At 43.9% G+C, this 20,705-nt stretch overlaps 2 protein-coding genes across 2 annotated transcripts; both read right to left on the reverse strand.

Annotated features, from left to right (window-relative positions):
- Positions 1 to 4,311: 4,311 nt before the first annotated feature.
- Positions 4,312 to 7,085, reverse strand: LOC311587254 (olfactory receptor 1f45-like). Its single transcript, XM_084763838.1, has 2 exons — positions 6,887 to 7,085; positions 4,312 to 5,701 (listed from the first exon to the last, which is right to left on the reverse strand). The coding sequence occupies exon 2, from the start codon at positions 5,697 to 5,699 to the stop codon at positions 4,776 to 4,778; it is 924 nt and encodes a 307-aa protein (XP_084619964.1). The 5' UTR covers positions 5,700 to 5,701; positions 6,887 to 7,085; the 3' UTR covers positions 4,312 to 4,775.
- Positions 7,086 to 15,122: 8,037 nt separating this feature from the next.
- On the reverse strand, positions 15,123 to 20,655 carry LOC311587253 (olfactory receptor 1f45-like). The gene is made up of 2 exons (XM_084763837.1): positions 20,540 to 20,655; positions 15,123 to 19,421 (listed from the first exon to the last, which is right to left on the reverse strand). Exon 2 carries the CDS (start codon positions 19,417 to 19,419, stop codon positions 18,496 to 18,498), a length of 924 nt encoding a protein of 307 aa, XP_084619963.1. The 5' UTR covers positions 19,420 to 19,421; positions 20,540 to 20,655; the 3' UTR covers positions 15,123 to 18,495.
- Between the last annotated feature and the right edge of the window lie 50 nt (positions 20,656 to 20,705).

A 20,705-nucleotide genomic window follows, 5' to 3' on the forward strand; every position in this document is an offset into this window, starting at 1 on the left:
CAGGAAGGAAGGAAGGAGGAAGGAAGGAAAATAAAAGCAAGGAAGAGGTAATTGAGATGTGTTAAAAATTCATCAAGAGTCTCAGGTACCTGGTACTTGGCTTATATGGAAAATGTGTGGAGAATATCACACAACAAAAAGCAATTGAAAAATATTTTCTTTTAAAGTCAATATTACCAACCATCATTTAAGAATCTCAAGAGAAACATTAGGACCCTTTCTGGTTGATCAGGACCTTGCACTGTGAGTGGACCCCTCTCCCACTGCCCACCTCCTCTGATCCTCTGAACTCTGCTACTCAAGAGGAAACGGAGGTAGAAAAAGACAGAGGAGGCTGGTGTGCCTGATCCCATCCTGGCTCGTGTTTAATCTAGAAATGGATCGGATTCCTGAGCAGATGGCTCTTCTCAGTTTTCCCTGTCACCTGGTATGGGTGACAATAGCGAGGAACAAGGGGAGGATGTGTTTACACTGTCTGACTCCATCCTGGTAAATGAGAGTCAAAGGCTTACAGCTGCCAGCCTGTCCCGCCCTTTACTTGCCCACACTAGCTACCAGACAGTACACAAGAGAATGCAGCACAGAATACCAGACTCTCCTCACACTGAGGCAGGCCATCGTGTGACCAAGGGGAGAGTAGGGTGGAGAGAGAGGCGTCAAGAGGACGTAGGGGACAGTTTAGTGAGTAAGTCCTGGCCTGGAAGGCACAAGGCACTGGGTTTGAGTATTAGCACCATACAATTTTAGCCAAGGACAGAAACACACCAAAGCTGACACGCAACAGAGCTTGCGCTGAAAAACCATGCTCTGTGCAGATGTCCCAGTTTACTGGCATCATTGAGCCTTTGAGCTTTCTCCAGCCCCAGTCATGTGTCCTACTGGAAGGGCCTTTCTCCTTCACTGCATCTCTTCTGTTATCTGCATATGTCTATGTCCATAATTTTTTGTACAAGGGACACAGGGACCTGGGAATCCCAGGTGTAGTGCTCAGCACCCAAAATATCATCCAGACAGCCAAAATGTAGCAAGACTTCCCCCACGTGTCACTTCCTTACCTTCTTCAGTCCTGACTGTTGCCAGGTAGGAGAGCACCTGCCATGGACCAGTAAACCATGAAGGCAAAAGCTGACCCACTAGCAATGGCTCCCGCCGTGTAGGGGGGCAGCCCCCTCTTTTCTCACAGTTGTGTGGTGCAGGTGTTATACCTGGGCTCCTGGTGGCACCCTTTGTTTTCCTCTGGGCTGGAACACAGTTTGACTTCATGTATATTGTTAGTTTTATGACGTCTAGCACTGAGAGAACCCCCAAAGTGCCTTATTACAGGTGAGTCAGGAGAGAGCGCTGCTGCTTCCTCTGACTCCCTAAGGGCTAACAAAGGAAGGGGGAACATTGTTTCTACTGCAGGTCACTGGTGTGCGTTCTCTGTGGGAAGCTTAAAGAGAAGTCAAGTCTCAGTGGGATGGGACCCCTGTAGATTCACTAAAGATGTTGGCCATGTCTTTTCTGAATATTCTCTGCCTGTTTATACTCTTATCAAAAGATGCGGAGATACACGAAGAACCCAGATCCTAATTGGCAACAGACCTAACTAGTCTGTATTTGGAATATATATTTTTGAAGTTGGGTGAAATGGAAAAAAAAAGTTGGAGATCTGACTGACACATAAGAGGTAGATAATTTGGGAAAGGTCATTGGCCCAGGCCCAGCTCTTCAACAGTGTCTTCTTATTGCTGTGACAAGATATCTGAGAAGTAGCTTAAGGGATGGTTTGTTTTTGCTTAAAGTTTGAGAGGACAGAGTCGACCACGGTGTGACGCAATGGTGGTGGCCACATCAGGCAGCTGGTCACATTACATTCACAGTCAGGAAGCAGAGAGAGAGGCGAATGCTGGGGCTCATCTCACTTTTTCTTTTTTATTCAGTCAGGGATATCAGGCCCTGGGATGGTAGAACCCAAATGTAGGGTAGGGATCCCCTCAGATAAACCTTTTCGGAAGCACCCTGGTAGACATGCTCAAAAGTATGTTTTCATGGTGAGTCTAAGTCCAAAAAAGTTGAATGTAAAGATGGGCCATCATGGCATCAATATGAATAGTTGGAATCAAGATTCTCAATTCCCTAGCTCTGTTAGACTTGGAACCTAACTTCCTAGCTTCCAGGGGATCGTTTGATATTAGATGCTGTTGTGCCAGATGTTATCATTGGTATTTGGGAGAGGTGTCAAACTATCCTGACCAGTGCCTAAGCATCTTTTTTTATACAAAATATCTCCCACAGTTCTGGTCAGAGAGTTAGAAAGCCATGTGCATAAGTGTTGTTTGTTTGTTTATTTTTGAATTCTGAGATTCACCTATTGGGCAAATGAAATATGCCAAGGCTTTCATGATGACCTTCTTGTCTGGTAGCATGAAGTATTATCTCAGAAGCAAATTGGCAATATGCCCAGCCTTGAACAATGGGATGGATTTCAGGACACAGTCCAGAAAGCATTGCCTTTCCATCTACTGGAATTGTCAGAAGGGGTCCTATACATCGTTTGAGTTTCTTGCCTTCACTCAGCTTTGCCAGGTGAGGAATATGTGTCTCTTTAACCCATGGGACTCAATGGTGACGCCCAATAACAATTTAACATAGTAGATCATCACAAGAGTTCCCCAACTCCTGCCTGGGTTTCCTCATTATATCTCTGCGTAAATATTTCTCTTTGGTGTGGCAGGTGATGCAGCTTCTGAAAAGCACTAGCAATGAGTTAGAAAAGGATGCTTTCAGGTATGGGCTAGATGCCTGGACATAATGCACAGGGTGATGGAGGAAGTAAACATTGCTAGCACAGGTGCACTTTCTCTTTTCTTCCTGGTCATCATGAGTAGCTAAGCCATAGCTTCCCTCTCAGTGTTGGAGACATAGCAAAAGTTCTGCATCCTGATCCATAGGCAGAGAGGGGAGAGAGAGAGAGAGAGAGAGAGAGAGAGAGAGAGAGAGAGAGAGAGAGAGAGAGAGAGAGAGAGAAGACAGAGAAGAGAGGGAGAGAGGGAGACTGGACCTGCCATGAGCTTTTGAAACCTCAAAGCCCACCCCCAGCGATATACCTTCTCCAACAAGACACACCTCCTACTCCTTATAATCCTTCTGAAACTGTTCTACTCTTTAGTGACTGAGCAGTCAAACATGAGCCTTGGGGAGCTATTTTTATTCAAACTACCTTGGGCTAGGAGGATACACATTCTATTTGGAATTTTTTATATGGAAAACTTGTTCCTTTTCATTCCTTTGCTTATTCAAATGCTTATTTTAATCAGTATGGACTTCCCTTCCATTTTAAGTTACAATTCAATAGATGTTGTAGATCCTTGGTCCAAAATGCCTGGGATAAAAATATGTTTCAGATTTCAGGTTTTCTCCTAATGAAACAGCTTGGAGTGAAGCCAAATATAAACATGAAAAAACATTGTGTTTTATATGCAAGTTATACATATAACCTACAAGTAGCTTCATATAATATTTTAGTGCACCCAAGTTTTGATTGCTACCTGCCCAGTAAGGTTAGTTCTGGGATTTTCCACCTGTAGTATCATCTTGGTACTTGTCAATATGGAGATTTGAGGGTTCTCTTAAGTTTTGATTTTCTTCCAGGGGTGCTCATGCTGTACTGCCATATTTATTTGTGGTTTACTGGTTCTGGCTTTGCCCATCTGGAGCCCATCTGGGTTGGTTTTTTGAGCATCTACCCACTGCCATTTTTCCCTCCCCTCCCCTGACCAAGGTGCCATACTCAATGCCACAAAACTGCAGTAAGTCACTTTCCCCAAAATCCCAAACCAGGAGTGTTGAGCCAGAAATACAATATAACTCTGAGCTTCAGTGCAAATGCTAGATAGAGGGCATGTTTGAATCTGAGTAGTGTTAGAGTGGGGTTCATAGTCACCACACTGGAGGCTAAACTTAGTGCCTCTGAATGCTTGGCAGATTTCTATGCTAAGCTACATTCGCTCCTGTGACGGTCTGAATGGAGAATGCCCCCAACAGGCTCCTGTATTTGAACACTTGGTCCCTACTTGGTGTCACTATTCTGGAAGGTGATGGGACCTTTAGAGAGAGAGGTTTGCTGACGGAAGCACGGCACTGGGTGTGGGGCTTGAGATTTTATAGCCTGTCCCCACTTCCTGCTCTCTCTCTCTGTTTGTCTTCTGTTGGAATGAAATGTCATCTTTGCACGGCTTTCCTTCCATGAAGGACTGTGACCTTTTTGGAACTTTAAATTAAAATAACCCCCTTTTCTCCTCTAAGCCAATTTTTGGTCAGGGTATTTTATTGTGGCAACAGAAAATTAATGGATACACCAGCCTGGAGCGGTCGGCTGAGAACGGCCTCAGCAGGCCTCTGAGACTCACACATACTCTAGACAACCAGGTAAAAGACTGAACAGATGAAACTCCTCATGTCAGAGACATGAGGACATGTCGTAGAGGCTTTGTCTGACCAAGTTCCAGAGACTTCTGACTGCCCAGCATGATCTTTACACATCCAAAACAGCCATTTGAGGCTTAGCCTAACCACGTTCCAAAGACCTTCGGCGCTGTCCTTAAATATTATCTATGATTCAGGTCTAATTTTGTCAGCTTCAGATTTAGAGATTTAGAAGGGTGAACATGATTACCAAGCCCTAATTCCAGAACGGTCACAGTGTGCTGTAGACATATCTACATTGATTTCTCTGTGAAGACGAACAAATGCAAGACATCTAGGATTCCTTTCAGTTCTAAAACCTTCAGATACTAAGATCTAATACTTATCTTCCTTAGGGCTCCTTTAATGTCGCGATTCCTTAGGCTGTAGATGAAGGGATTGACCATGGGTGTCACCACTGTGAAGATGACAGAGGCCACCGTGTCCTGTACTGTGTAGGTGGATGAAGGGTGCATATATATGCCCAGGATCGACCCATAGAAGAGAGAGACCACAGTGAGGTGAGACCCACATGTGGACAGGGCTTTCCTTATCCCCTGGGCAGACTGTAACTTCAGAACCTTAGCGAAGATGTAAGCATAGGAAACAATAATACATGTAAATGGTGTCAGAAACACCAGCCCACCAACGGTGAAGACCATGAGGTCATTGACAAAGGTGTCAGAACAAGAGAGCTTCAGGATAGGGTAGGGGTCACAGAAGAAGTGGTGCACTGCATTATTGGAACAGAACGTGAGTCGAACCATGAGGAGAGTGTGCAAGAGAGCATGCAGGTTTGTGATGACCCATGATATGGCCACCAGGAGGACACAGAGCCTGGGCCTCATCATCATGGTGTAGTGGAGAGGGTGACAGATGGCCACATAGCGGTCATAGGCCATGACACTCAGGAGGAAGCCGTCCATGTTGCTGAATGTGATGAAGAAATAGATCTGGATCATACACTCCGTGTAAGAGATGGACTTGCTCCCCAGCACGTGATTCACCAGCGCTTTGGGGACAGTGACAGATGGAGCACTAATGTCAACACCGGAGAGGTTGGCCAGGAAGAAGTACATGGGCGTGTGGAGATGAGGGTCACAGCTGATGGCCAGGATGATGAGAAGGTTCCCAGAGATGGTGACCAAGTACATCCCCAGGAACAGCCCAAAGATGACCTCTTCTTGCTCTGATCGTCCAGTGAGTCCCAGGAGGATGAATTCTTTGACCGTTGTCTGGTTGGCCCCATCCATGTCTATAGAGAACAGTTTTGTCATGCAGTCAGATCATTTGCTATAACTTGAGCAAAAACATCTAATTTGAGACAGTTTAGTGATAGGTTGAGAATAAACTAAAACTGAATTATCTCTTTTGTCATTTAAAACAAAATCCTGGTTAGGTTCAACATATTTTATTTATGAGTGGCTATAGTTTTGTAAAGTACTCCTATTGGCTTGTTCCAAGCTTGATTGCTTTCATTCACAGTATTAAATTTAGTCTAATGATTTAGGCAATATAATTCACCTTATGAATAAAGGAACTGGTTGGAGTAGCAGTCATGCAGTTAATCAATTACATATTAGGAGAATTCAAAATGATCTTGTGATTTTCCTTTTACTATATAAACATACATGCGTGTGTGTGTGTGTGTGTGTGTGTGTGTGTGTGTGTGTGTGTGTGTGTGTGCTGTGTGAGTGCCTATGGAGTCAGAAGAGGGTATTACTTACCCTCAGTTTTACTGAAGCTAATCTTTTAGGAGTAGCAGGACATGTGGCTGTCTAAGTTGCCTAATATATCTGCATCACTGGGTGCTGGGGACCCTGAATCTCCAAGTGAAGGATGTTACTGCCAGGATTAGAATCAACCAGTGTCCCCCTTTGGGACTAAGAATGGCCTCCATGTAGCTTAAGTATGAAGCACATTCCTTGTGTGATCATAGATCACAGTGAGTGAACATTAAAAAAAAAAGAAACACCAGGGCAGAGGTTTGGAGCATCTTACCCGGATACTATCTTTTATTGTGGGAGAGCTCTCTGTGTGTCTGTCACTGTCTCTGTCTCTGTCTCTCCCTCCCTCCCTCTCTCACACACTCTCTCCCCCCCTTCTCCCCTCTCCTTTCTTCTCTTCCTCCTCCTCCCTCCTACCTCTTGATTGGTTACATCAGGCCAAGCTTCTCAACAAACTCAAGTCTCTGCTCCTCATCCTGCTAAACCTAAGCTGCCTCATCCCCTTTCCTGTCTGTCTTGGCGAGAGACTGCCCTGTTCTTGGCGGGCAGCACATATTGACAGAGAAAGGTTTGGGTGTCTACCAAGAAGCATTCCCTCTGATCCTGGACCCTGTTTTCCCCATTCATTCCCCATGCATTCCCTGACTTGTGTCTCTGTGCCCCTGTCTGTGGCTGAGGTGATATTGCCTCACCTGCTGCCCAGACTGTCTTACCTGCTGCTGCCTATGCTGTCCGAGGCTTTCACACAATTCCCATTTCTGTGCATCCCACGCTTGATGCTAGATTTGGGTCAATCCAAATTTGTGGGGCATTCACCACAGGAGAACATCTGGGAAGAGACGGATGGCTCTCTATGGTCACGCTTCTGTGACAAGAGTAAATAAACAGACACACCACCCCTGGAGATCAGGATTGCCATGGCAACGACTAATACATTGGGGCACCCCCAGGGCCCATTCCTCAGAGGTCCCCACTAGGGACCCATACTGAGTGTTCATTGTTTGCACTCTGTCTGAACACTGAAACTATTGTCATGAAACCAATTCTTATGAAACCCTTGTACAAACATGGACCAACATGACCGCCTCGCCTGCCTTTCCTCCGCTGTTCTTTGAGGAGCCGGTGAAAGAAGGAGCTGAGAGGAAGATTCGCTGTTAAGATGAAGGAGCTTATACACCAAAATCGGTTGTCAACTTTGTGAGAAACAGGAAGTGACGACCCCCAGACGTACAATTTTTGCCGTTTTTAATTTTTATGTGTTACGCATATGAGTGTTTGCCTTTGAACATCTGTGCACCACATGTGGAATGATGGAGGAAGCAAGAGAGTTACTGGGGTTGGAGTTACAGACAGCGGTCAGCCCCGTGTGGGGCTGGGAGTCCACCCTGGGGCCTCTAGAAGAGCCACAAGCGCTCCTGATTCATCAGCCTTCTCTCCAGCCCCAAGTCTTACTCTATTTATACTTCTACCAGAATACCAGAGTATTGCTTAAAATGTAGCCATCTTTTCAAACCCCAAGTAAACAGTGATGGTGACCCTATTGTCGCCGGATAATTTTATACATTTATCATCAATTAATGTGAACATGCTGTTTTCACTATTTTTATTTTGTTTATTATTATTATTTTTATTATTGATCTGGGGGTTGAAACTAGGGCTTCTTCACACATGCCAGGCAAAATGCTCTGTCCCTCCAGCCTGGTTTAACCCCTCATCTCTCCCTGCCTGCCTGCCTTCTTGTGTGTGGGGGGGAGGGGGAGTGCACATATGCAGGGCAAAGAAAAGCTTGCAGGAGCTGGTTCTCTCCTTTTACCGGTTAGGTACTGGGGATCAGTTGAACCCAGATTATCAGGCTTAGCAGTAAGAATTACCTGCAGAGCCATCTTTTCCATCTCCTCTTATCCAGATATTTAAAGTAATTGTTTTAGGTTGTTGTAACAAAGCTCTTTACAGTAGCCTGGATAAGACTACCAAAGAAATGCCTATCCCTCTAAATTTTAAGAGTTCTTCATGTAGCAGGATAAATTTTACAGGTAGATTCTATTTTTTAGTTCATATGCCAAATTTGAACTTTGAAAATTTCATACATGTAAATACCGAACTGGGGGCACATCCCAGATTCTCTCACCCTCCTCCACCTCCCCACCCAAAATCCTTCTTATTCCTAACAATTTTCTTACTACATTGCTGTCTTCCCCCGCTCACTGTGTTTGATTATAGATATGTCGATGAGCTTGGGTGGGAAAGGTTATTTTTTGGGATGAATCTCTGCTTATCAAAAATGATTTAACTCATTTATCCTTAATAAGATTATTGTACAAAGCTGGGTGTGGTGGCACATGCCTTTAATCCCAGCACTTGGGAGAGAGAGGCAGGTGGATTGCTGTGAGTTCAAGGCCAGCCTGGTCTACAAAGTGAGTCTAGGACAGCCAAGACTACACAGAGAAACCCTGTCTTGAAAAACAAAACAAAAACAACAACAAAAGATTATTGTACAAGAAGGGTTTAGCTCTGCTATTAAATTATTTTTTCATGTCTTATCCTTTGTCTCTCAACTTTTATTATTGCCTTTTTGTTATTCACTTGAGTTGGGGTTTTGTTTTTGTTTTTGTTTTTCTTATCATTCTACTTTGAGTCTCACTTTCTCCTTTCAGTGTATCTTAAGTTGTTTTCTTAATTATTACTTCGAAAGCTGTAATTAACATCTTAATCTTTTAACAACCCTGTCTGGATAAGACTGATTTAAGATTCGAATGAGTTCCTCTATGTCTTTGTCTCTCCCCTTTCTTTAAGGTCACATACTGTCAGAGATATAAGGACAAGTCATAGAGGCTTTGCTTGACAAAGTTCCAGAGGCCTCCGACTGTCCAGCATGGTCTCTAGACATCCAGAACAGTTGTTGAGGCTCTGCTTGACAAAGTTCCAAGTATCACTAGCTGATCACCACTGCCTTTAAATATTATGTATGGCTTAGGTTTAATTTTGCCTAAAAACTGCTTTGAAATCTGCTTTTTCTCTTAACCGCCTTTCTCTCTTTATTTCTCAGCCCTAATGAAATTTACAATGGAAAACTTTTTCCCACAGAGAATGTTGAAAGAAGGCGTCTGGTCAAAGGCTTGAGACAATGATAGAGTCTTAGCTCTGACTGTGAGACTGCCTGAAATACCTTGATATAACAGTACTTGACTAGATACTCTTAGCTATAGAAAAGTCACTTTAGAATCTGCTTTGCAAGCAATAGAAGGTGAGCTTGGAATGTCATGCTTTACAAATATTTTACAATAGAGGATCCCTTGGCAGTTAGTTTAGACTCAGATAGCACAACTGTTGGTTTGGGACTGGGAGTAAGTCAATTTTTTTCTTTATTAGAGAACATTTAGTTGCAAGCTATGTTGCTTTAACAATCATGTAAACACAATGACCTTAGCACCAGAAAATTTATGATTAAACTTTCCTGAGTATTTTTTAAGAAATAATAATCAGGTCATGCTGACCATTGCTTGGAAATTGATTGATTTTTGATGTATGCTTTATTGTAGGTTATAAAGAACTGTTTGTATTTCTTTGTTAGACTGTTACATTGCTCTGCTGATTTTAAATGCTCTATTGATTGTAAAAGATGAGAAAATCATGATGTAATCTGTAATGAAAAAAATTGAACTTCACTTTAAATAAAGTATTGGTGCAAAAAGAAAAAGAAGAAGGAGAAGGAGAAGAAAAGAAGAAGAAGAAGAAGAAGAAAGAGGAGGAGGAGAAAGCAAAAGAAAAATAACGTTCTCCTGGGTCACAAGCTCTTTCAGTTTGCACCACATATGCCTGGGCTAGTATTTCTTTTCTTATCCATTTCTAAATCTCTCCTAAACAACTAGTTCCTATAGCTAATTGTTCACCAACAGTTGTTTCCCCTTAACCAACTCTTCACCCCCTGCTCAATTCTCCCTACTGTGGATCCATACCATGACTTTCTCTTCTCTCCTCTTCACTGGTTACCAAAGCTGGTCTGTGGGAACATATTATATCTTTATATATTTGTGACAACTAATATAGATGTATAATGATTATTTTATGCATTGGTCTTTCGGCTCAAATAGAAAGGGAGAATTGTTGGCTGAAATACAATAATCACCGGCCTGTGTGTTTACCATCATCACTGTTTAGTGTACTTCCATTTTATCTTAAAGGTTTCCTTTTACTACGTATTGTAAAGATTTACTGAAAATACACTCCTTTGCTTCTGTTAATCCAGAAGCATCTTAATTTTTAATTCATTCTGGAAGGGTAATTATTTCCAATAAATAATTCTAAGGTTTTATTTTCTTTTAGCCTGTTTGTTTTCTTGTTTATTTATTTTTGGATTTTAAAGGTGGTAACTTGTAAATAGCTGGGAGTGACCTGAAACTTTTTATGTAGCCTAGGCTGGGCTAAACTCATGATTGTCTTGCCCTCCTGAGTAGCAGGATTACAGACCCTCATCACCATGTCTGTCCACGTCATCCAGCCTTCACCTTACCTGATGAGAATCCAGTAGCTGGAGTTTACCAAGCATCCCTTTATACTGTTTGTTCTTTTGCTTGCTTTCATCAGGATGCACTTACTCAGGTTTATTTCCTATTTTGAGTCACAATGACATCAAGCATCCCCCCTCAAAATGCCCGGGATCAGAAGTGTTTGATGCTTCAAATTCTTCAAGTCTTGGAATATTTGCATATACACAATGAAATACTGTGGGACTGGGATCCTAGTCTAAGCATGAAACATAGTTTTTGTTTCTTGGATCTCCTGTATATGCAGCCTGGAGGTAACTTTATACAGAGGTTTTTGTTTGTTTGTTTGTTTTTGTTTTTGTTTTTTAATGTGCCCATTTTGACTACTTCTAATTACACAAGGTCACCTGAAGAATTTCTGTATTGGGCTAGCATTCAAAGAGTTTCAGATCTTGAGGCTAGGGATGCTCAACCCGAGTCACTCTAACTGTTGCCTGGGTAGCCATGGGGAGCACTTTGTTTTGGCTGCTGTGTCTTTCTGGCATGCATTACCTCTTTTCTTTCTTCTTTCCTCTTTTCTCCTTCAGCCCTGCCCCCTTCCCCTTCCCCTTCCTCCTTCTTGGAACTCCCTTCCTTTGTACAGTACAAGAGGCCTCAGGGTTTTGTCTTCTACTTTCCCCCCCAGAAACTGTAGGACACACACACACACAAGCATGCATGAAACTCAGGACAGATACTGAGCAGTTGTTTGAAAACAGGTTCGCCTAAGCATGTGAGGACAATCTAGACAGCCAGGTTTACCAGGACTCGGGGCTCAGCTAGTAGACAAAGCCAGCTTCTAAGGCCCATGTGGCAAAAGGGCAATGGCCAGAACAAAGTCATTTATTGACTTCGCATGAAAGAAAGTTTTCGAAAGCTTTGCCCCTGCCACGAAGCACCAGGAACCAAACTACTTCAGAACAATAATTTCTAAAAGGTTGTAATAACCAGCCTGTGGCAGGGAGGCTACATCTGATTGTACTAGACACAGACCTGGAAAGCTTATAGCCTTGAGGTACACGTGTAAGGGATGTGACTCCATGAGACTACAGAGATGTGGCACAGTCCCTGCTCCCTCTGGGGACAGCCTTGTCTGAGGATGGCCATTTGTTTCAACATTCACCGAGCTGATACCAAACTTTTTAAGTGTTTTAATTGGCACACCAAGAGTTGACTCCCCAAAGGCTAATTAGTAGTAAATAGAAATTGCTTGAGGAAAGGAATATGAGGGGCCTCCCAGGAGTCTAGGCTGAGGGGAAAAGGCTCTGGGCCAGGTCTGGGCTCTATTAACTTGGGCCCTGGAGAGATAAATCACCAGACAAAGTGGCTGCCACTGGGGAGCTAGATACAAACTTGGCACAGGGTCTGCCTCTGAAGGGAAGATGGCACCAGGGACCCCACAGGGTGCTTTGTTCTTATTACTAGGACCGGGATGAGTCTACCCAGACCTCCAGAGGAGTCGCTCCCTTCCCCTGCATCTCCCTGTGCAGGGAGCTAGAGAGAAATGATTCAGGAAGTCAGCAGGGATGCAGGAAAGTGAGTGCTCAGCAGAAGGAAAATGAAAACCAGGAAGTTTGTGTAGGATTAGCCAGCATGCAATGGGCACACCAATAGGGCTTTCTAGTGAATAATGAGTTTCTAAGATGTCTGAGGGTCATCTGTGGATAGATAGTGGCTTCCACTTTGTCTCTGGATCCTTAAATAACTTCATTGACTTCATCTTAATCTTTTATCTTTCTTCTCATTCAAATTAAAAATATTTCTTTTATTTTATAAATTATAATATACTTACATCACTTTTCCTTTCCCTTTCTTTTCTCCAACCTCTCCCATATATCTCTTCTTGCTCTCTTTCAATTTCATGTCCTCTTCTTCATTAATTGTTGTTACATGTGTATGTGTTTATATACACAGACACACAGACACACACACACACACACACACACACACACACACACACACACCTGCCCATTATGAGTAGTATTGCTTCTATGTATGCTTTCAGGGCTGGCCATTTGTTACTGAATTACCAATTGGTGTATTCCTCCCACAGGAAGACTATTTCTCCCACTCTCAGCATTCCATAGCTCTTTGTATAGGGTTGAGGTCCCCTGGGCTTTCCCTGTCCACTTTGCTGTGTCTATTGTTATCCTTATTCATCTCCTGTTTAGGTAGTCATGTAAGTAAGACTTTATAGGCGTAGTTTCCAACATTCCCAGAAGACACAATCTCACAGAAAACTCTTTGATCCTCTGGCTCTTATACTTTTTCTGTCCTCTCTTACCCAACGTTTCCTGAGCCTTGAGTGCAGGAGTTGTTTTGTGCGTGCACCCATTTCAGCTGAGCTCTACTACTCCACATTGTGACTGGTTGTGGTTTTCTGTGATGATCTCCTCTGTTGTAAGGAGGACTCAATAGTGGCGTGTATACCTTGTCTGTAACCAGCAGCTCTCTAATTGGACTCAGGATCTGATCAGTAGGAGGGAAATAACACATGATACTTGAAACATAGCCAACTACCCACATCTAGTGAAGTCTTGGAGAACCTACAACAATACCACTAAACCTACATATCTTAACAACACTCTCAATGGTTGTCTTTACACCATCAGATAAGTGTAACTCACATCCAACTTTTGACCTGTGACCTAGTGGTGAGGCACACACATAACAGTAGTACTTGTTATTCAGCAGCCCAAGGCAGGAGGATGGCTAAATGCAAGAGTTTCCATCTAGCATGGAAAACACAAAAAGATTCGATCGTAGAAATAGCCAAACAAAATTCTGAACATGCTCCTTCCATTGCTCTTTCTCTGTGTCCCAGAATGCAGTGAGACTTCCTCCATTCCACAGTGACTCTGCAGAGCTTGAGTTCCCTACAGTCTCATTTTCACGGCTCTAAGTTTTGTTGTCTGTTGCTTCTCAACTTTCCATTGACTCAGACAGAAAAATCTCAATTCTCTCAAAAGCTTTGCCTGAGCACTAAGCTCTGTTAACTAAAGTTAAGAAGAACGGACAGAAGGACAAACGGACAGACAGAGACAGAGGCAGAAATGAGCAAAAAATAAATACATAAAAACCCGATAACCTTTTTTTTTTTTTAAGGAAGAGAATAAATAACCAGTTTTGTGGGCTCTTAGCATGAAAAATGTGTTCTGCTCATAACAACTTGAACCTTGGGTGTGGAAAAGGTTCCACCTCCTTGGCCACATAAGGAAATAAATGCAGTTCATTACTGCTAATTTAACTCTGTGGTCATTTCAAGGCTATTGTCAGTGGCCCCTAGCTCAGGGTCTTAACTTTTTAGTTTTAAAGTTGTCTTTTTGAGAATTTGCCTGCTCTCTCAATTCCTTGACTCCTTGCCTACTCTAACAATACCTGACACTCAAGAGAAAATCAACACTCCCACGAGAGTCGCTTTTCTATTGCTGTGATGAAACGCCATGACCAAGACAACTTGTAGAAGAGAGTTTATTTTGGCTTATGGTTCCATAGGGATAAGAGCCCACCATGACAGAGGAACACGCAGTGAGCTGCAGGATGCAAAAGCTGAGAACATCATCTTCAAAGGCAAGAGTGAAGGAGGTGTGTCACATGGCCCCCAGTGTGCCCTCTGGCAAGGCCACACCTCCTAAACTCCTCAAACAGCACCATCCATAGGGGACCAAGTGTTCAAATATCAGAGCCTATAGGGTACAGTTTTTATCCAAACTGTCATGGTTAACTATCTGGCCTAGGACTCTGATTCCATCATTTTAATAAAGGCCATGTACGTTGTAGTGACAAACTCAGGATGAGACATTCCTGATGCCAGATTAGATGGGACTGTAGGGAAATTGTAGTCAGTTCCAAGAGTCATCTGGAACCTCTGGGTACTACACTCTGGGCTCATGAGGGCCAGGAGGAGAATTTAGTAGCTTTATCTTTCTGGAGTGGAAGGCACAATAGAGTAGGAGGAGAAAAAGGAAGAACAGACATCTTCCCAGTGCATTCTCAGCCCTGCTATCAGACAAGCAGAGGGAAAGGCAGTGAGAGTGCCTACTTTTAAACTGTCTTTAGCCCAATGTTGCACACTATTTTAAAAATTAGTATGTGTGTATAGGTATTTTGTCTGCATGTCTGTGTATTGTGTGCACTCAATGCTAGAACCCAGAAGAAGGCACCGGATCCCCTGAAGCTGAAGTTATAGATGGTTGTGTGCTGCGGTGTGGGTGCTGGGACTCAAGCGTGAGGTTTCTACAAGAGCAGTCAGTGTTCTTAACAGTTGAGCCATCTTTCTAGCCCACATTCCTCAGTGTCAGAGGAAGAAAAGTTTTGGTTTTCCTCACCCATTACCAATAACTCTTCCATCTACGATCACTTAGAACAACAAAACAGTACTCATCAGTATCAGGAATGTGTCTCCGTGTAAGCTGTGGTTCTTTTGCAAAGTGACTACGCAATGCAAAAGTGATGGGAGGATGTATGGACACAGATACAGGGACCGCAAGGAAGCCCGAGATGAGAACAAAAGGACACATGAACACAATCTCATCCTCCATCTTATTATATTTCAAATATCTCACTGACATCTTTCTAAAATAAAAGTGAGAAGCTGTTCACAACTATATCTCCACCGTTCAGTGACCAAATGCCCTTTTCTGTCCTCCAGGGACATTGCAAACACACATGGTTACCAGACATATGTGCAGGCAAAATACCTATAAAATAAAATGTAAAAGTTAAAGTAAAAACGAAAATTAAAAATAATAGATGATGCCAATGTCATGCAGCCAGAGTCTCTGTGAGTTCGTAAGTCTTATAGGAGAAACCCCATAGGGTGTCCCAAACCTGCCTGTGTGGAGGGACTGCTGAAGAATAAGGAAAATACAGTTACTTGAATTTTTAAAGGTCAGGGGAATATATCAGTCGGGAATGAACAAAGCACTGAAGAAGAGAATTGGGTGTGGGGGAGGGGAATGGAACATGGTAGAAAGATTTAGTATGGAAAGGAAGCAAGCGGTAGGGAAATCCTGAGGCCAAGTCACTATTACGCTTTTCTACATGAGGCAAGAATATTTTACCTCCCCTGTGTTTCTGTGATAGTTGGGTGATGGGACCCAGTTACTATCCGAAGAGGAACCAATGGAGCCTTTGTGTAGGAGAGGGATGTACAGCAGGAAGAGAAGGAAAGCAGTGAGAGTCACCAGGACCAAGAGCCCTACAGGAAGAGGCGTGGCAGAGTCTGGAAGGAGCTGAAGGCGAGGACAGCAAGGATTTGTAATCCATCAAAAGTGGAGAAAGAAAAGACGTGAGGAGCGATAGCTACTGAGAACTGACCACTGCCCTCTGCTAGGTCAAAGGCAGGAGGATCTGGAGATGAGGAAAGAGCGTGAGAACTGACATTGCAGGTACCTGGTCTTCAGTCTACACCAGAAGAGGCACAGAACTCTGGACACCAGAGACAGAGAACAGAGTGAGAACATGATGAGACTAAGTCACAGCGGAGACGAGGGTGAAGGTCAGGCGGCCTGAGGTGGGAAGTCTGTGAGCTGCAGGGAGTTTAGGGGAGGCGAGGAGGGAGGAAGAGCTGGGATGCCTGCATGGACTTGTGATACTGAGGGAGTCTGGAAGCCAGCAGGACCATAGATGCCCCTTCAGCCAGACGTCAGGGAAATCACTCCTTTCAGCAAATGGGAACCGATTTCACAAATTCCTGAGGAACATTGGCTTTTATCTCTGTCAGAAATCCTATGGTCCAGCTTGAGCTCAGGTCTGGATATATGCACTTCCCTTTGGAGCCTGGGGAATTGGCTTTCCTTTGGACCCGACACTCACTACCATGATGGGCTTTATGTTTGATACTAATGTAATGTGCACTTTGGAAAATATTAACTTCCAATTTCCAACATTGGCACATAGAAAAATGATTTAGTTTTGAGTACTGACCTTACATACTATGATCATTAAAACCTGAGAGATGAACATTGAGTTCTTTTTGTGGGTTTTGTTTCTTTGCTTTGGTTTGGTTTTGGTATGTCTCTTGGCACTTTCTATATCTGGTAAATATTATTAATGGTCTTATTTTCCATTTCAATCTCTGTATCTTTTTCTTCTTGCACCATTGAAGCAGATAGGCCTGCCAGCACAATGCTGAACTGGGGTGGCTAGAACCTAGCTCTGTACCTTGTCCCCAGAGTTAAAGGAGAGAAGATTTAGTCTTTCATCTTAAATATAATCTCCTCTGCATGGTTTTTGTTTGTTTGTAAAAAGCTCTTTATTGGATGGAGGACCATCCTGTTGACTTCCTTAATGTCTGTCAGTAAACACTGGAATAAAAGGGAAAACTGACAACAAATCCTTTTATGTTCCGATAAGACATTGTAGCTCTTCATTCCTCCAGTGAGGCTAACATCCCTGCCTTTCTCTCACGGGTCCGCCCCATCACTCAAACCACCCACCCACTACTTCTGGAAGACAAGGGCCCTGGGCCCCCTTTAGCACCAACTGTCTCAGGAAATGGACTACTCTGCACACTTAGGAATGGAGAGAGTGCTTCATGCGTGCCACGCCCTTTCCTACCAAAGAGCTACAGTCTTATTTCATCACAGAGTCCCGGGTTACTACACCCTGTAAGTGGGCTCTGGAACACCGAAATAACTAGTTACAACTGGTTCTCTGCTTCATGGCTACCATAGGGCGGGACCAACGCCTAGGTCCTGGCCATCATTGGGCACTGGTGTTTGATTCTGCTCTTCCTGCTCTACTCTGTGGGATGTTTGGACTACTCTCTAGTTTGATTACATGAGTTTATAATGGGTGTCTATATGTAAACAAAGACATATGTCTGTTTCTAGACAAGTCTAGTTTTAACCCTTATAGTATCAGGTTAAATTGTCTTGCATTTCTATTTTCATTTAGTGCCCTTCAGTTAGAGACAAACCAAAACCACATCTCTGCAATGTTGAGATCAGCTGTTTATTAGGAAGATGCAATTCCCTTGTGCAAGTCTGTGTCTACTTACATTTAATTATACTTTTATTCTTCTGTGTTCTCCTTGCCCGTTCCATCTTGTAATTGGTCATTGTCTATGAATATGAAGGCTTTTGATTACTATTTGCTAATTGGAAATATTCATAACTTGCTGGGTTATCCAGGTACTTGGTTTAATTTTACATTGTTTCTTTAAAAAAATTTATTATGCCACTGTATCTTCTGCTTATAAAGTTCATTTTGTTTACTGTCTGCAGCTTCTGGTGTCCATCCTGGAGCAGCACCCATCCCTGACCAATGCCCTTGCTGAGGAGGAAAAGGCCTGCAGGGCAGGATGGGAGCAGAGCGTCTGCAAAGGGTGTGCTCTGGGATGGAAAGTATACAAGAGATGCTTAAGCCTAGGGCACAGTTAAGCGTGCCCTTTTCCTAACAGCAGGTGAACTAGATAGTCCTCCTCAGAGGCCAGAAAGAGCAGATCAGAGAAGGGTCAACTCTAAAGCCCTTATAAAAGACCCAGGGCATTGTGGGAGCAGGCATCTGACAGCATGGGCGGGGCCTCCTCAAATTACAACACACTCAGTTACCCAGGTGTTTCTTGTCTCTGACAAGAGCTCCTCAGAATAAGCCCTTTTCAGAGCTGACAAATCACCACTTTTATGACAAATGAGTGTCTGCCAGCTTCCAGTTTTAAAAACACACTGTGTTATTGGTCACAGGAAAAGCCATGAGTGAATTCTATTCTATCCTAATCTGTGCATCAGTTTCTCTGTAAAGATGAACAAATGCATGATATCTAGGAGTCCTTTCAGCTTTAAAAAATTCAGATTCTAGGATCTGAGAATTATCTTCTTTAGGGCCCCTTTCATATCACGATTCCTCAGGCTGTAGATGAAGGGATTGACCAGTGGTGTCACCACTGTGAAGATGACAGTGGCCACCGTGTCCTGTAGTGAATATGAGGATGAAGGACGCATATAGACTCCCAGGATCGCCCCATAGAAGAGAGAGACCACAGTGAGGTGAGACCCACACGTGGACAGGGCTTTCCTTATCCCTCGGGCAGAGGGCATCTTCAGGACATTAGAGAAAATGTAAACATAGGAAACAACAATGCATGAAAATGGTGTCAGAAATATCACTCCACCGACAGTGAAGACCATGAGGTCATTGACAAAGGTGTCAGAACAAGAGAGCTTCAGGATAGGGTAGGGGTCACAGAAGAAGTGGTGCACTGCATTATGGGAGCAGAACGTGAGTCGAACCATGAGGAGAGTGTGCAAGAGAGCATGCAGGTTTGTGATGATCCATGATATGGCCACCAGGAGGACACAGAGCCTGGGCCTCATCATCATGGTGTAGTGGAGAGGGTGACAGATGGCCACATAGCGGTCATAGGCCATGACACTCAGGAGGAAGCCGTCCATGTTGATGAATGTGATGAAGAAATAGATCTGGATCATACACTCCGTGTAAGAGATGGACTTGCTCCCCAGCACGTGATTCACCAGCGCCTTGGGGACGGTGACCGAGGAAAAGCAGATGTCGACCCCGGAGAGGTTGGCCAGGAAGAAGTACATGGGCGTGTGGAGATGAGGGTCACAGCTGATGGCCAGGATGATGAGAAGGTTCCCAGAGATGGTGACCATGTACATCCCCAGGAACACTGCAAAGACGACCTCTTCTTGCTCTGATTTTCCAGAGAGTCCCAGGAGGAGGAATTCTGCCACCATGGTGTCATTGTCTCCACCCATATCTGAGGGGAAGAGGGTATCTTTAGTCAGTTAAGAATACTTGCTAACATTTAAGCAAAAGCAGTTTCTACCTTGCAGTGGTTTGCTGGTTGATGGTGAGTAGACCCAAACACACCTCCCATGTTGTAGAGTCTTACAGCAAAATCCCTGGTGAACTGAGCAGGGTGCAATTCTGGTGTCTGCAGCCTCTAAACTCCGTTCCCGTCTGCTAAGACCGCTATGTAGGACCTTTCTTACACTATGTTTACCTTTGTATAATAGTTGAGGCAACGCATTTTCTCTATAGATGATGAGATTCAGGATGGGGCCCTTAGGTTGTCATGGAGCCAGTGGAATAAAAGCTCAAGACACGCTTAGCGCTTTTTCTTCCGCCTGTATCTTAATAGCTTTCATCTACAAAATGTTAACCAAGGAGCAAGCTGCCATTTCCTCAGAAAAACAGTGCACTCTGACATGTCACACACCTAACCCCTCCTACTATGGCTGGAAATCTGCCAGGCATCCTCTGAGGCAGGATTCGGCATCCGTTGAACTTCCTCAAAGAGACAGCGCTGTTATCATTGATGGTGATTCTTCGCTTGTGAGACTTAAGCAGCTGACAACTGCTTTCTTCCATCAGCCTCTTGTGAGCTGTGCTAAGGGCTGTGTCTGAGGCATGACATAGCTGTGTCCCTCCCTGAGGTTGGATCCCTAAACCATAAAAATAGAACCAGGCAGTTCCTAGTCTAGCCTAGTTCCCTACATAGGGCTCAGAATAGTATCCAAAGTAGCTCAAGTCTGAGACCCACTTTGTTATGGAATCACAGGTCACAGTTGATGAACACAGAGAAGCACATATGTGCAGATTAGGGGCAGAGCGGGACAACCTGCATGCAGGAGATGGGAAGGGGAGTCTCTTTGTCCAGTAAAAGCCGCTAGAGCCTGTTGCCTCAGCATCACCAAGCCCAGTTATCTCTTTATCTGCCTCTAGGACGAGAAACATTCCCCTCTTGAACTTGACCAGATACAGAAAGGTTTGGTGGGGGTACTACTCCTACTGTCATTCCTCGTGTCAGTGTCTCTGGGACTCAGGCTGCTGTTGGGGGAACTAGTCACTCACCTGTGTCCCCAGCCCTCTCACCTGCTGCTCTCAGAGGCCCTCATAGAATCCCCGTCTCTGTTGGCCCCATCCTGGACATGGATGATGGGAAAGTCACAGCGGGAGATGAGACCTGGGTGAGCTCTTCTTACGAGGACATTTAGAGCGAGACGCATAGCAGTCTTTTATAGTGGTGACAAGTAGACGC

The sequence above is a fragment of the Acomys minous genome (genome assembly GCF_964271855.1).
Source record: "Acomys minous genome assembly, chromosome: 16".
Taxonomy (NCBI): domain Eukaryota; kingdom Metazoa; phylum Chordata; class Mammalia; order Rodentia; family Muridae; genus Acomys; species Acomys minous.

What these genes read in the sequence shown, in the direction of transcription:
- LOC311587254 (XM_084763838.1), bottom strand. Translation starts at nt 5,699, where the DNA reads ATGGATGGGGCCAACCAGACAACGGTCAAAGAATTCATCCTCCTGGGA.
- LOC311587253 (XM_084763837.1), bottom strand. Translation starts at nt 19,419, where the DNA reads ATGGGTGGAGACAATGACACCATGGTGGCAGAATTCCTCCTCCTGGGA.